Source organism: Lethenteron reissneri, chromosome 67 (genome assembly GCF_015708825.2).
Source record: "Lethenteron reissneri isolate LAM-NWPU_2019-01 chromosome 67, ASM1570882v1, whole genome shotgun sequence".
NCBI lineage: Eukaryota > Metazoa > Chordata > Hyperoartia > Petromyzontiformes > Petromyzontidae > Lethenteron > Lethenteron reissneri.
This window is the reverse complement of record NC_083845.1, coordinates 6,410,646-6,425,645: the sequence shown is the minus strand read 5'-3', so window position 1 is coordinate 6,425,645 and position 15,000 is coordinate 6,410,646. Positions and strand designations below refer to the sequence as shown.

Below are 15,000 nucleotides of genomic sequence, written 5' to 3'. Positions count from 1 at the left end.
AACACTGCCCATAGACTCAACACTACCCATAGACTCAACACTGCCCATAGACTCAACACTACCCATAGACTAACACCGCCCATAGACTCAACACTGCCCATAGACTCAACACTGCCCATAGACTCAGCACTGCCCATAGACTCAACACTGCCCATAGACTCAACACTGCCCATAGACTCAACACTGCCCATAGACTCAACACTACCCATAGACTCAACACTGCCCATAGACTCAACACTGCCCATAGACTCAACACTGCCCATAGACTCAACACTGCACATAGACTCAACACTACCCATAGACTCAACACTGCCCATAGACTCAACACCGCCCATAGACTCAACACCGCCCATAGACTCAACACTGCCCATAGACTCAACACTACCCATAGACTCAACACTGCCCATAGATTCAACACTGCCCATAGACTCAACACTACCCATAGCCTCAACACCGCCCATAGACTCAACACTGCCCATAGACTCAACACTGCCCATAGACTCAACACTGCCCATAGACTCAACACTACCCATAGACTCAACACTGCCCATAGACTCAACACTGCCCATAGACTCAACACTGCACCATAGACTCAACACTGCCCATAGACTCAACACTGCCCATAGACTCAACACTGCACCATAGACTCAACACTGCACCATAGACTCAACACTGCCCATAGACTCAACACTGCCCATAGACTCAACACTGCCCATAGACTCAACACTGCACCATAGACTCAACACTGCACCATAGACTCAACACTGCCCATAGACTCAACACTGCCCATAGACTCAACACTGCCCATAGACTCAACACTGCACCATAGACTCAACACTGCACCATAGACTCAACACTGCACCATAGACTCAACACTGCCCATAGACTCAACACTGCACCATAGACTCAACACTGCCCATAGACTCAACACTGCACCATAGACTCAACACTGCACCATAGACTCAACACTGCCCATAGACTCAACACTGCACCATAGACTCAACACTGCACCATAGACTCAACACTGCACCATAGACTCAACACTGCCCATAGACTCAACACTGCACCATAGACTCAACACTGCACCATAGACTCAACACTGCACCTCTGATTAGCACAGTCGGCTATGCACATTTGTGAAAGAAGTTCTACGTCTGACCTCTGATTGCCAACAAGGGTTTTGCCACCAAGTACTAAGTCATGTTTTGCAGAGGGGTCAAATACTTATTTCCCTCATTAAAACGCAAATCAATTCATAACATTTTTTCTGTATTTTTGTGTTGTTATTCTGTCTCTCACTGTTCAAATAAACTTACCATTAAAATTATAGACGATTAATTTCTTTGCCAGTGGGCAAACGTACAAAATCAGCAGGGGATCAAATACTTTTTTCCCTCACTGTACATACAAAGACCTCCTGTATAGCCTTAACAGACTGTAGGGGCAAGTGCTGTTAGCGAGCACCTATGAAGGCCGGCACGGTACACGAGGGGGTGGGTGGCCAACACCATGCCCGACCGCCTTTGTCTCCCCAGTGGCGATGTTTACACACCGCACCGGGTACTCATTTGAGGCTGAGTCGACCTAGGGGAGGCCCAGGACCGGTTCAGATAATCGTCACCGGTGTTGGCCGTGAGCGGGAATCGAACTCGGGTCGCCGGGTTCATAGAGCAGCGCACTACCGCTCCCCATAATACATACAACATACACACGACTGATAATTGGTTTTTTACCCTTTTATCTGGCAATAAAACTGACACCTTTTTTACAAGGAGTCATGTTTGCATAGACCACAATACCTGCAGTCATAATTCAAACAAAAACACAACTCTGATAATGTATGCACTTCCTTGAAGTTGATTGGTCCACACCCGAGACAGCTTTCCTTAGAGCCGAGTCTCACATGGTGTTGGACCAGATGACCAATTAACTTCAAGGACAGTGCATACATTATCAGAGTTGTGTTTTTTGTTTGCATTACGACTGCAGGTATTGTGGTCTATGCAAACATGACTCCTCGTAAAAAAGGTGTCAGTTTTGTTGCCAGATAAAAGGGTAAAAACACAATTATCATATTTTTACTGGCAAATGAGGTTCCAATCGTGTAAATACACACGAGTATCACTCTTACACGTGCAGGAGCAAGGCCTTGATATTGGCTGGGCACACATTTCATGAAGATTCTAGATTTGAAGCTTTCGTGACTGCAAGGATTCATATTCTTAGGTTTTTTTTTAGGTTTTTTTCGGTAAAGTCACGTAGGTAAAACATTAAAATTAATAAAAGTAAAATAAAATAAAAATCACGACGTTTCGGAAGCAACACAAGCTTCCGTCTTCAGGTGGAACCGTCACAGCCACGACAGCTGTATCAAGTAAATGAGAGATTACAGGAGATACCACTCCGTATATATAATAATAAAGAGTGGCCCATCCCTGCCCCTCCCCACTCCCCTCAACCATTATATATACAGAGTGGAATCTCCTGCAATCTCTCATTTACTTGATACAGCTGTCGGGCTGTGACGGTACCACCTGAAGACGGAAGCTTGTGTTGCTTCCGAAACGTCGTGATTTTTATTTTATTTTACTTTTATTAATTTTAATGTTTTACCTACGTGACTTTACCGAAAAAACCTAAGAATATGAACATTTCATGAAGAATTCTCTCGTGCGGCAGGGCAGGTGGGTAAGTGCTGCCCTCTGGTGTACGTGGAGCAGAGGTCCCTTGAAGAAGGAGACCGGAGCATCACTGAGAGGAAAAGTTTCTCGGTGGTAGGTCTGTGATATCCGCTTCTGTGGCACATTCCGTGTGGCCCAAAGCGTCACTGAGAGGAAAGGTTTCTCGGTGGTCTCTCTGCGATATCCGTGGGTTGCTCTGAGCGGATCACAGCATCACTTGAAGGAGGAGAAGTGATCTCAGAGGTAGGTCTGTGATGTCCGCTTCTGTGGCACATTCCGTGTGGCCCAAAGCGTCACTGAGAGGAAAGGTATCTCGGTGGTCTCTCTGCGATATCCGTGGGTTGCTCTGAGCGGATCACAGCATCACTTGAAGGAGGAGAAGTGATCTCAGAGGTAGGTCTGTGATGTCCACTTCTGTGGGACATTCCGTGTGGCCCAAAGCGTCACTGAGAGGAAAGGTATCTCGGTGGTCTCTCTGCGATATCCGTGGGTTGCTCTGAGCGGATCACAGCATCACTTGAAGGAGGAGAAGTGATCTCAGAGGTAGGTCTGTGATGTCCACTTCTGTGGGACATTCCGTGTGGCTCAAAGCATCACTTGATGAAGAAGGGATATCAGAGGTAAGTCTGTGATGTCTACTTCTGTGGGACATTCCGTGTGGCTCAAAGCATCACGTGAAGAAGGGATATCAGAGGTAGGTCTGTGATGTCCACTTCTGTGGGACATTCCGTGTGGCTCAAAGCATCACTTGACGAAGAAGGGATATCAGAGGTAGGTCTGTGATGTCTACTTCTGCGGGACATTCCGTGTGGTCCAAAGCATCACTTGATGAAGAAGGGATATCAGAGGTAGGTCTGTGATGTCTACTTCTGCGGGACATTCCGTGTGGCCCAAAGCATCACTTGACGAAGAAGGGATATCAGAGGTAGGTCTGTGATGTCCACTTCTGTGGGACATTCCGTGTGGCCCAAAGCATCACTTGACGAAGAAGGGATCTCAGAGGTAGGTCTGTGATGTCCACTTCTGTGGGACATTCCGTGTGGCCCAAAGCATCACTTGACGAAGAAGGGATATCAGAGGTAGGTCTGTGATGTCTACTTCTGCGGGACATTCCGTGTGGCCCACTTGAAGAAGAAGGATCTCAGAGGCAGGTCTGTGATATCCGCTTCCACGTGGGCTGTTCCCTCACAGACGCACGGGTGTCTGGGAAAACGATCGCCGGTCAATCCGTCACGGTGAAGCGTCGGGCGTGGGCGACGGGGGGGATGGGGGTGGAGGCCTGATTTAGCCTCTCGCCGATGCAGACGGATCGACGGCAGCCACCCACCCCCCACACCGCTCACCCCGCTCCCCCACCTCCCTACACCCCCCCCACCCTCCCTACTCGCTCCGCTAACGACCATGAGCCGTTTAACGCACGAGCCGGGGCTGATTGCCTGTCCGATCGAAAGCGGCAATTAGAGGCCCGAATTGAATCCGAATCGCCAATTCGTTCATGGATGCGGCGCAGGTTTTTAAAAAATGTTTAGTCAGTCAGTCGTTGGGTCGGTCGGCGACGCGAGTTCGACTTCAGCGTTGAACCGGCAGGCAGGTAGGCACGCGGAATGACGGACATCGGGGTGGGGGGGGGGGGGGGGACGGTTCCCATTGGCGAAACGAGGGACGCCCCCGGCTTCAGCGGAAACAAAATAAACGTCGAAAAGAAAAATGGGGGGCAACCCGAAAAAAAAGTCAACCGCGTCGAAATCTGGGGCAAGAGACAAGCCGCGCAGAGAGAGAGACAAGAGCCTGGAGACAAACACCCGGGTCGTTCTGTGTTCCCCCGTTGTACGTTTCAGTCGCGTTGCTTGGCTACGGTTCGACAACGGTAGCGTTTGCGAAGGCCGGAAAAAAAAAAAAAAAAAAAAAACCTGCTCGGAGGACGTCGACTTCCCGGAATCCTCCAACGTGAGCAACGTGAAGTCCCCGAGGTCCGGGATGGATTCCGGAGAGTGCGACAGCTCGGGGAGACCCGGGGCGGCACGCGGAGCGGACGACGCGGCGGCGATGGCAGCCGTCCCGGCCGCTCCGGGCGTTCCGGAAACCAGGAGCAGCATCGCCTCCGGGTCGACGAACATCGCGGTCCGGTTCCCCGGCCGGTTCCAGCTCGCGTCGCTCACGGCTCGCCGCGTCACGGCGGAGGAGGAGGAGGAGGCGGAAGGGGTGGGTGTCGGAACGTCGGACGAGGAGTGGTCGTGGTCACGGGCGGAAGGCGGCGACGACGACGACGATTGTCCCTCGTCGAAGAGCTTCAACCTCATCGACGGTCGCATGACCGGGGCTGAGCAGACGCGGAGAGGCCTCGTTGCTGATGGAGGGAAAGGAAAATAAGTATAACCCGTAAAAACAAAGTTTTTCACTATAAATCCTTTATATGCGTGGCGGCTAGAGTCCTCTCGTCCTCTTGCTTGAGATGGCTGCCACCTATGGGTCAGATGATTGCATGGCAGCATTAAGCAATTGGTAATTAAATATTATATTTTTGTCCTAAAAAGTGTAAAATTTTGGGAAAAATTTTGCACGAACATTAATTGTCTCGCACAACGAGTCTGTGTGGAAAATGTCAGCTCGATTGGATCACAGGAAGTGGGTTAAAAACGACCGAAAGATTTGCACGGTCCTAAGCAAGCAAGCAAGTGAACTTAATATAAAGGATTTAAAAACAAATGCAGTGAAAAGCCCCCTTCATACAGTGAGGGAAAAAAGTATTTGATCCCCTGCTGATTTTGTACATTTGCCCACTGACAAAGAAATTAATCGTCTATAATTTTACTGGTAGGTTTATTTGAACAGTGAGAGACAGAATAACAACAACAAAATCCAGAAAAACGCATGTCAAAAATGTTATAAATTGATTTGCATTTTAATGAGGGAAATAAGTATTTGACCCCCTCTCAATCAGAAAGATTTCTAGCTCCCAGGTGTCTTTAATACAGGTAACGAGCTGAGATTAGGAGCACACTCTTAAAAGGAATGCTCCCAATCTCAGCTTGTTACCTGTATAAAAGACAGATTCCAAACTCTCCACCATGGCCAAGACCAAAGAGCTCTCCAAGGATGTCAGGGACAAGATTGTAGACCTGCACAAGGCTGGAATGGGCTACAAGACCATCGCCAAGCAGCTTGGTGAGAAGGTGACAACAGTTAGTGCGATTATTCTCAAATGGAAGAAACACAAAAGAACTAGATTTGAAGCTTTCGTGACTGCAATGATTCATATTCTTAGGTTTTTTCGGTAAAGTCACGTAGGTAAAAAAAACATTAAAAAGTAAAATAAAATATTTTATTTTACTTTTTAATGTTTTTTTTTACCTACGTGACTTTACCGAAAAAAACCTAAGAATAAAAAAGAACTGTCAATCTCCCTCGGCCTGGGGCTCCATGCAAGATCGATAATGCTGTTGTTGCTGACGATGATGCTGCTGGTCATGCTGCTGATGATAACGAAGGTGAAGATGATGAAGATGATGGCGATTCCACTCAGCGACTTACCAAGATTCTTTCCTGCATCCAGATCCACGGTGCTGACCTCCGACCTCGCATCGCTGACCTCTGAGCTCGACACGCCACTCACACCTAGCGAACGATGGCACAGCTGAGTCAGCGTGTCTCATCGTACACAATACAAACGAGACGGAACAATACAAACAGAACAATAGAAAATAGAACAATACCAACGAGATGGAACAAATAGAAGCAGAACAATGCAAACTAGCGCAGAAAAATATAAACAGAACAATACAAACGAGACGGAACAATACAAACAGACCAATACAAACAGAACAATGCAAAGCAGACAGAACAATATAAACAGAACAATACAACCAGAACAATGCAAACAGAACAATACAAAGCAGACAGAACAATACGAACAGAACAATACAAACAGAACAATACAACCGAGATAGAACAATACAAACAGAACAATACGAACAGAACAATACAAACAGAACAATACAACCAAGATAGAACAATACAAACAGAACAATACAAACAGAACAATACAAACAGAACAATACAACCAAGATAGAACAATACAAACAGAACAATACAAACAGAATAGAACAAAAGAACCCGAGACGGCGCACCACTGCGGTGTAAAAGCTCATCACCAGAGTCGCTCAGCGTGCTCTGGCTGCCGGTCACCGGCGCCTCCCGGAGCTCCTCCTCCTCCCGCTCCGTCTCCCGTGACGACGTCTCCTCTTCCCCGCCGGGTTCCCGCGGCCGTTCCTCCGTAGCCCCCTCGCTCGCCGCTTCAGCCGCCAGGATCTGCACAATGGGGCGGAGGAGTCAGAAGGATGATGTCCTACCACCCCCCCCCCCCCTCCGAGACGGACACACGGATGGACAAAGCAAACAGAACAATACAAACAGAACAATACAAACACAACAATACAAACAGAACAAACACACACTCACACACCCACACACTCACACACACACCCGCACGCACACTCGCACACTCACACGCACACACACACTCGCACGCACGCACACACATACTCACACACTCGCACACACTCACACTCACACACTCGCACGCACACACACACTCACACACACACACTCTACACACACACTCGCACACACTCACACCCACACACACTCGCACACACACACTCACACACACGCACACTCGCACACTCACACTCACACGCACACACACTCACACACTCCCACCTACACACACACACTCACACACACACACTCACACACCTGAGCCTCCGACTTCATGCCGAGCGTGGCGACGGTGGCGCCCTCCAGCGGCACAACGAGCACTTCTTCGGCGAGCAGATCGGTCGGCGCGTCCCGGAGGTCCGCAGGCACCAGGCTCACGAGGGAGTGCTTGTGCTTCGCCTTGCCTGCACAACGCCGCGACCACGCGGCCGTCACGGCGAGCAGGCGGGCGAGCGAACGCGTCGGTAAAATATCGTCATGATAATTGTTTTTTTTTTAAATCCTTTATATTATGTTCGCTTGCTTGCTTGCGCGCTTACGACCGTGCACATTTTTCGGTCGTTTTTTAACCCACTTTCCCGTGATCCAATCGAGCTGACATTTTGCACACAGACTCGTTGTGCGTGACAATTTATTTTCGTGAATTTTTTTTCCAAAATTTTACACTTTTTAGGAAAAAATAAATTATATTTAATTACCAATTGCTTAATGGTGGCAGGCAATCATCTGACCCATAGGTGGCAGCCAATCTCAAGCCAGAGGACGAGAGGACTCTAGCCGCCACGCATATAAAGGATTTATAGTGGAAAACTTTGTTTTTACGGGTTAATTTTTACCCTTCTATTGGAAAGACAGCAACATTCAGACGCTGTCTTCTCGACAGACCTGTTCTTCACCTGAGGACGGCTGCTTGCGTTGTGGCCGAAACATCGTGAGAATTATTTTATTATGTTTTATTTTTATTATTTTATTATTTCCCTTCTACGTCACTTTACCGAAAGAACCAACAAGAAGATGAATCCCTGCAGTCACGAAAGCTTTAAATCGAAAAATTAAGGAGTTTATTTATTTTCTCTCTCTCTCTCACGGTGGAGCATTTCCACGAGCTCGGATCTCACATGAGCCGGGGTCCTTCCGGCAAAGCCGGGCGAGATCGTCGTCACCAATAAAACTAAACCGTCCTCGTCCCACCAGGCCAAAGCCCGCGGAGGTATCAACTTTAATTTTCAACAGCAACCTGGGGACGACACCCACCCCCCCAACACGTAGAATCCGCCCCCCCCGCACCGCATTGCGTAGCCTTCACGGCTAACCGACGCAGCCCGACACACCACAGGCAGGAGCCAAGAACCGGATTTCAACCCAGGCGGCCCAGCGGTGCCGGGATCAGCGTCTCCGACACGGTCATTAGCACCCCGACCCCACGACCCCAGGGCCTCACCGAGCGAAAGTAGCCGCCGTTTGGTCGACGGCGTTCCTCCCGGTGAGGTTCCACTCATCTTGGCGTCGCCGCCGCTACCGCCGCGTCTCCTCTCTGGCGGCGTGGAACCGCCGCCGCTTCCGCTGCTTCCGCCGCGTCTCCTCTCCGGCGGGGTGGAACCACCGCCACCGCCGCCGCCGCCACCGCCGCCGCCGCCGCCGCCGCCGCCGCCACCGCCGCCGGCGAGGGACAGAGAAGAAGATGAGAAGGCGCCGGCGCTGGGCGATCGCGAGCGGAGCGGCGGGCGCCTGGGCAGGCCGCGCAGAGCGTTCCAGACGGCCGCGACGCCATCGTCGTCGTCGCTGTCGTCGCCCGGCTCCGCCGCTGCGACCGCGGCGCCACCGCTCTCCAGCGCCAGCCACGCGAAATCCACCTGGTGCCACGCGCGACGGACCAACCACGGAGGGGAGGGGGCAGTGAGGGGCGGTGAGGGGCGGTTCGACCGCGTTGGAGATCGTCAGCGGGCGGTCGCTGAATCTCCCGCGACGTTTGGTGGACGGGGAGGGCTGGCGAACTCGCTCTTCTTGAAGCGGCCGTGGCCACGGCGTGAACATCACCCAGCGAGGCGGTGGCTTATCGTCGTCACGCGGACACGAACAGCGGCGGTCAAATTATCTGAACCGCGAGTAAGGCCCCCGCTGAGCTGCTGGGTGGCTCTCGTTTTTAAATCCTTTATATTAAGTTCACTTGCGTGCTTGCTTGCGCGCTTACGACCGTGCAAGTCTTTCGGTCGTTTTTTAACCCACTTCCCGTGATCCAATCGAGCTGACATTTTGCACACAGACTCGTTGTGCGTGACAATTTATTTTCGTGAATTTTTTTTCCAAAATTTTACACTTTTTAGGAAAAAATAAATTATATTTAATTACCAATTGCTTAATGGTGGCAGGCAATCATCTGACCCATAGGTGGCAGCCATCTCAAGCCAGAGGACGAGAGGACTCTAGCCGCCACGCATATAAAGGATTTATAGTGAAAAACTTTGTTTTTACGGATTAATTTTTTCACGGAGCAACCCTGGCCGTCACAAGTGATAGCTCGGCCAAGTGGCTTCATCATCATCATCGTCGTCGTCGTCGTGTGGAAATGCAGAGCGAGCGGCCAAATAACTCAAAACACGCGGGGTTGAGTTCTAAATGTGGAGGGGGAAAAACCGGAGGAGCCGGAGAAAAATCCACGCGACCACGGGGACTCCAAATATACAGCAGCAGGCGTCAGGGTCGGGATCGAACCCACGACCTCCTGCACACCAGGCGAGGTAGTTAACATCTCCTAGCCACCGTGATGATGATGAGAGAGAGACACGCAAACTCCAAATATACAGCAGCAGGCATCAGGGTCGGGATTAAACCCACGACCTCCTGCGCACCAGGCGAGGTAGTTAACATCTCCTAGCCACCGTGATGATGATGAGAGAGAGACACGCAAACTCCAAATATACAGCAGCAGGCATCGTCAGGGTCGGGATCGAACCCACGACCTCCTGTACACCAGGCGAGCTAGTTAACATCTCCCAGCCACTGTGATGATGATGAGAGAGAGACACGCAAACTCAAAATATACAGCAGCAGGCGTCAGGGTCGGGATCGAACCCACGACCTCCTGCGCACCAGGCGAGGCAGTCAACATCTCACCGCAAGCAAGAGGTTACCTACGCCTCACTACCCCACCACACTATGGTGAACGCGGCGTCATTTGAGAAACCCGTATCGTTGCTTGGAGCTTCCACGCACGAGACTCAGCGGGGCTGCTCGGGACAGAGGTTCAGACGGAGGTCGTGGTCCACCGCCCCGCCTACCAGGCCAAGCAGCTGACTCATGGTGATGAGCACCGAGGTCCTGCAGAGGTGATCCTCGTCCCCGGAGGCGACGGTCGGTGTTTCCCGGTCGCCGCGGTCGCTCAGAACGTCTTCAAGAAAGTCTCGCAGGCGGCCCTGACGAAGAAAGTGTCGTCGTTCGCACAAGTCTCGCAAGGCGGACGTGCTACTGGAGGTACGCACAGGATTGCTACATTTTTAGGTTTTTTCGGTAAAGTCACGTAGGTAAAAACATTAAAAATAAAATAAAAATCACGACGTTTCGGAGGCAACACAAGCTTCCGTCTTCAGGTGGTACCGTCACAGCCACGACGGCTGTATCAAGTAAATGAGAGTTTGCAGGAGCTACCACTCCGTTTATATAATGGTTGGAGAGGGTGGTGGGGTAAGGATTATATAAACGGAGTGGTAGCTCCTGCAAACTCTCATTTACTTGATACAGCCGTCGTGGCTGTGACGGTTCCACCTGAAGACGGAGGCTTGTGTTGCCTCCGAAACGTCGTGATTTTTATTTTATTTTACTTTTTAATGTTTTTACCTACGTGACTTTACCGAAAAAACCTAAGAATATGAATCATTGCAGTCACGAAAGCTTCAAATCTAGAATTGCTACATTTTGATTTAAAGGTTTGGTGAGTGCAGGGAGTCGTATTGTTGGTACGTTCGGTAAAGTCACGTAGAAGGGAAATAATAAAGCGAAGAAAAAAATATAGCATGAAAAGATATTTAATTATTTTTATTTTATTATTATTAATAAAACAATTAATATTTTATTATGTTTTATTTTTTTACTATTTTATTATTTCCCTTCTACGTGACTTTACCGAAAGAACCAAGAGAAATACTGCGTATCATTACTCTGAATAGTAATTTTTTAATTTCGATTTAAAGCTTTCGTGACTGCAGGGATTCGTATTCTTGGTTCGTTCCGTAAAGTCACGTAGAAGGGAAACAATAAAAATATGTATTATGTTTTATTTTTTATCGGCATCGGCATCGGCGTGGGCAGAATTTCCTCCGCCCCCCCCCTCGTACCATCTCAAAGTGGCACAGCGTGTGGCCCACTCGGCACTCCTCCGTAGCCGCAGCGACGGTGGACAGCTTGAAAACGGCGTTGGCAACCTGACACACACACACACATGCACACAACAACAACAACAACCGCCATTCGCCACTAAGTGGCGGTGACGTCACCACGATGCTTGTGCCAGGCCAAGTGCACCTTGAGGCCACGTGAAGTGTCGAACGCCCGCTGGCAGGAGGTCACGGGGCAGACCCAGGTGCCACGGGTCGACTGACTGAGATGACCGAGACGACTGGCTGATGCACCACCTGTGCCCCCTACTGTGCCAACTTGCTGTGCTTTAGCCACCCGGCGCTCCGCTCGTTGTTGTGAGCGTCGCTCCTCCGCCCTCCGTTGTTGTTGGAGGGCGACTGCCTCCAACTGCCCAGTAGCGTCCTTCACGAGCCTCCTCCACTGAGGCCGATCTTGACACCGCTGGTACCAGTCATCGGCAAGTCCACTCAGCTCCACGTCCTCCCGTACCACATCACTCCATCTCTTCTCTAGCCTGATGGGACTTTGCCCAGATCTTTCAAGGATTTGTGAGCTTCTCACACAATCCAGCCTGGTTAAACCCAGGATGGATCGTAGGCAGGCCAGCCTAAATGTTTCCAACCGGCGAAGATGCTCCACTAGGGGGGTCCACGTTTCGCAAGCGTAGAGAAGGGAGGGAATGACCGTGGCCGAGAAGACCTGAAGCTTCGTGCGGAGCGACAGACCAGGTAGCTTCCACACAGCGTTACGCAACCGATGAAAAGATATTGCCGCTCGACTGATTCGGAGTGAGACCTCTGCTGTTAAACCGGAGCCGGTCATAAGCACACTGCCCAGGTATGGGAAACTCTCAACTCTCTCCACAACTGCCCCATCACCAATTGGGAGTTGTGGGGGTGGAGTGTCCGATGGTACAAAATACCCAGGCAGGTGCTTAGTTTTGGTGGGGCTGATGGTAAGGCCCCACCTCTTAGTGGCACGCTCCAGTCTCAGCAGCAGCGTCTCCAACTCCTCTTCTGAATGAGCAGCTATTACCAAATCATCGGCATACATAACGTGGTTCACCAATAGGGAGCCATCCCTTGATCTCACCCGGGCATCGATCAGCCTCCCATTATATCTGTACCAAATGGAAATTCCCCCGGTACAGCTATTGAAGGCTTCACGAACTACGCGGTCAAAATAGATGTTAAATAATGTGGGAGCCAGAGGACATCCCTGTCGCACCCCAAGGTGTACAGGGAAAGGCTCCGACTCCCGGCCACGTAGTTTTACCCGGGCCCGCTCACCATCATGAAGGTCCTTAATGATCGTGAGCAGAGGGTCAGGGACTCCGAAAGCACGAAGAACAACCCAGAGCCCAGTCCTACTGATGGTATCATAGGCCTTGACCAGGTCAATAAAGCAGAGATGTAGGTCTTTTTGGAATTCCCTACACCTCTGCTGTAGCAGACGGACAGAAAATATGGCATCTGTGCAGGACCGCCCTTTCCTGAAACCGCATTGGGGCTCCGCAAGCCTCTCCTCAGCGTGCCTAGCAAGGCGATGTTGAATAATCCTTGCCAGGACCTTACCCGGCACACTGAGGAGTGAGATGCCCCTGTAGTTGTTACAGTCGGTACGGTCCCCCTTCTTAAAGAGGGGGACCACCAGGGCATCCTTCCAGTCCTGCGGAACCCGTCCAGTGGTCCAGACTGTTGTTATGATGTCATATAAGGCAGTCTGTGCACAAACGCCACCCTCCCTCAGCACACACACACGCACACACACACGCACACACACACGCACACACACACACACACGCACACACACACACGCACACACATACGCACACGCACGCACACGCACACACACGCACACACACGCACACACACGCACACACACGCACACACACGCACACACGCGCGCACACACACGCACACACGTACGCGCACACACACACACGCGCACACACGCACGCAAACGCACGCGCGCACACGCACACACGCACACACACGCACGCACACACACACGCACGCACACGCACACACACACACGTACGCGCGCACACACGCACAAAGACAAATATCCCCCGTATAGCCTTAACAGACTGTAGGGGCAAGTGCTGTTAGCGAGCACCTATGAAGGCCGGCACGGCACACGAGGGGGTGGGTGGCCAGCACCACGCCCGATCGCCTTTGTCTCCCTAGTGGCGATGTTTACACACCGCACCAGGTACTAATTTCAGGCTGAGTCGACCTAGGGGAGGCCCGGGACCGGTTGAGATAATTAATCGTCGCTGGGGTTGGTGGTGGCCATGAGCGGGAATGTAACTCGGGTCGCCGGGTTCGTGGCGCAGCGTAGTACAACAAAGATCAACAAAACAATTATGATCATCGTCATCATCATCATCAACGTTGTCGTCATAGTCATCATCGTCGTCATCGTCGTCGTCATCATTGTCGTCATCGTCGTCGTCATCGTCGTCATCATCATCATCATCGTCATCATCATCGTCGTCATCGTCGTCATCATCATCATCGTAGTCATCGTCGTCATCATCATCGTAGACATCGTCGTCATCATCGTCATCATCATCATCATCGTCATCGTCATCATCATCATCGTCATCGTCATCATCATCATCGTCATCATCATCATCATCGTCATCATCATCATCATCATCGTCATCATCATCATCGTCATCATCATCGTCGTCATCATCATCGTCATCATCATCATCGTCATCATCGTCGTCATCATCGTCATCATCATCGTCATCATCATCATCGTCATCATCGTCATCATCGTCATCATCGTCATCATCATCATCGTCGTCATCATCGTCATCATCATCGTCATCATCATCATCGTCATCATCGTCATCATCATCATCATCGTCATCATCGTCATCATCATCATCATCATCGTCATCATCATCATCGTCGTCATCATCGTCATCATCATCGTCATCATCATTGTCGTCATCATCGTCATCATCGTCATCATCATCATCGTCATCATCATTCATCGTCATCGTCGTCATCGTCATCATCATCGTCATCATCGTCATCATCGTCATCATCGTCATCATCATCGTCATCATCGTCATCGGCATCATCATCGTCATCATCATCATCATCGTCATCGTCGTCATCGTCGTCAGCATCATCGTCATCATCGTCATCATCGTCTCATCATCATCGTCATCATATCATCATCGTCATCATCATCGTCATCGTCATCGTCATCATCGTCATCGTCATCGTCATCATCATCATCATCGTCGTCGTCGTCATCGTCATCGTCATCATCGTCATCGTCATCATCATCGTCATCGTCATCATCGTCATCGTCATCATCATCATCGTCATCATCGTCATCATCATCATCGTCATCATCATCATCGTCATCATCATCATAATCATCGTCATCATCGTCATCATCGTCATCATCGTCATCGTCATCATCGTCATCGTCATCATCATCA

General features: G+C 50.4%; 1 protein-coding gene across 3 annotated transcripts in view; it reads right to left on the bottom strand.

Annotated features, from left to right (window-relative positions):
* The window catches only part of LOC133360148 (GTPase-activating protein and VPS9 domain-containing protein 1-like), a 126,645-nt gene extending 115,043 nt beyond the window's left edge, over positions 1-11,602 (bottom strand). For 2 of the 3 annotated variants that reach the window (XR_009757229.1, XM_061578739.1), the window contains exons 1-7: positions 11,510-11,601; positions 10,457-10,591; positions 8,620-9,031; positions 7,437-7,582; positions 6,833-6,989; positions 6,213-6,296; positions 4,592-5,028 (exon numbers count right to left, since the gene is read on the bottom strand). Coding sequence is in view for 2 of the 3 variants with exons in the window: in XM_061578739.1 (XP_061434723.1) it covers positions 4,592-5,028; positions 6,213-6,296; positions 6,833-6,989; positions 7,437-7,582; positions 8,620-9,031; positions 10,457-10,591; positions 11,510-11,512 (1,374 nt within the window). In the remaining variant the exon portion in view is untranslated. Of the gene's footprint in view, positions 1-4,591; positions 5,029-6,212; positions 6,297-6,832; positions 6,990-7,436; positions 7,583-8,619; positions 9,032-10,456; positions 10,592-11,509 lie in introns of all 3 variants that reach the window. The other variant, XM_061578740.1, reaches the window with a different exon arrangement.
* Between the last annotated feature and the right edge of the window lie 3,398 nt (positions 11,603-15,000).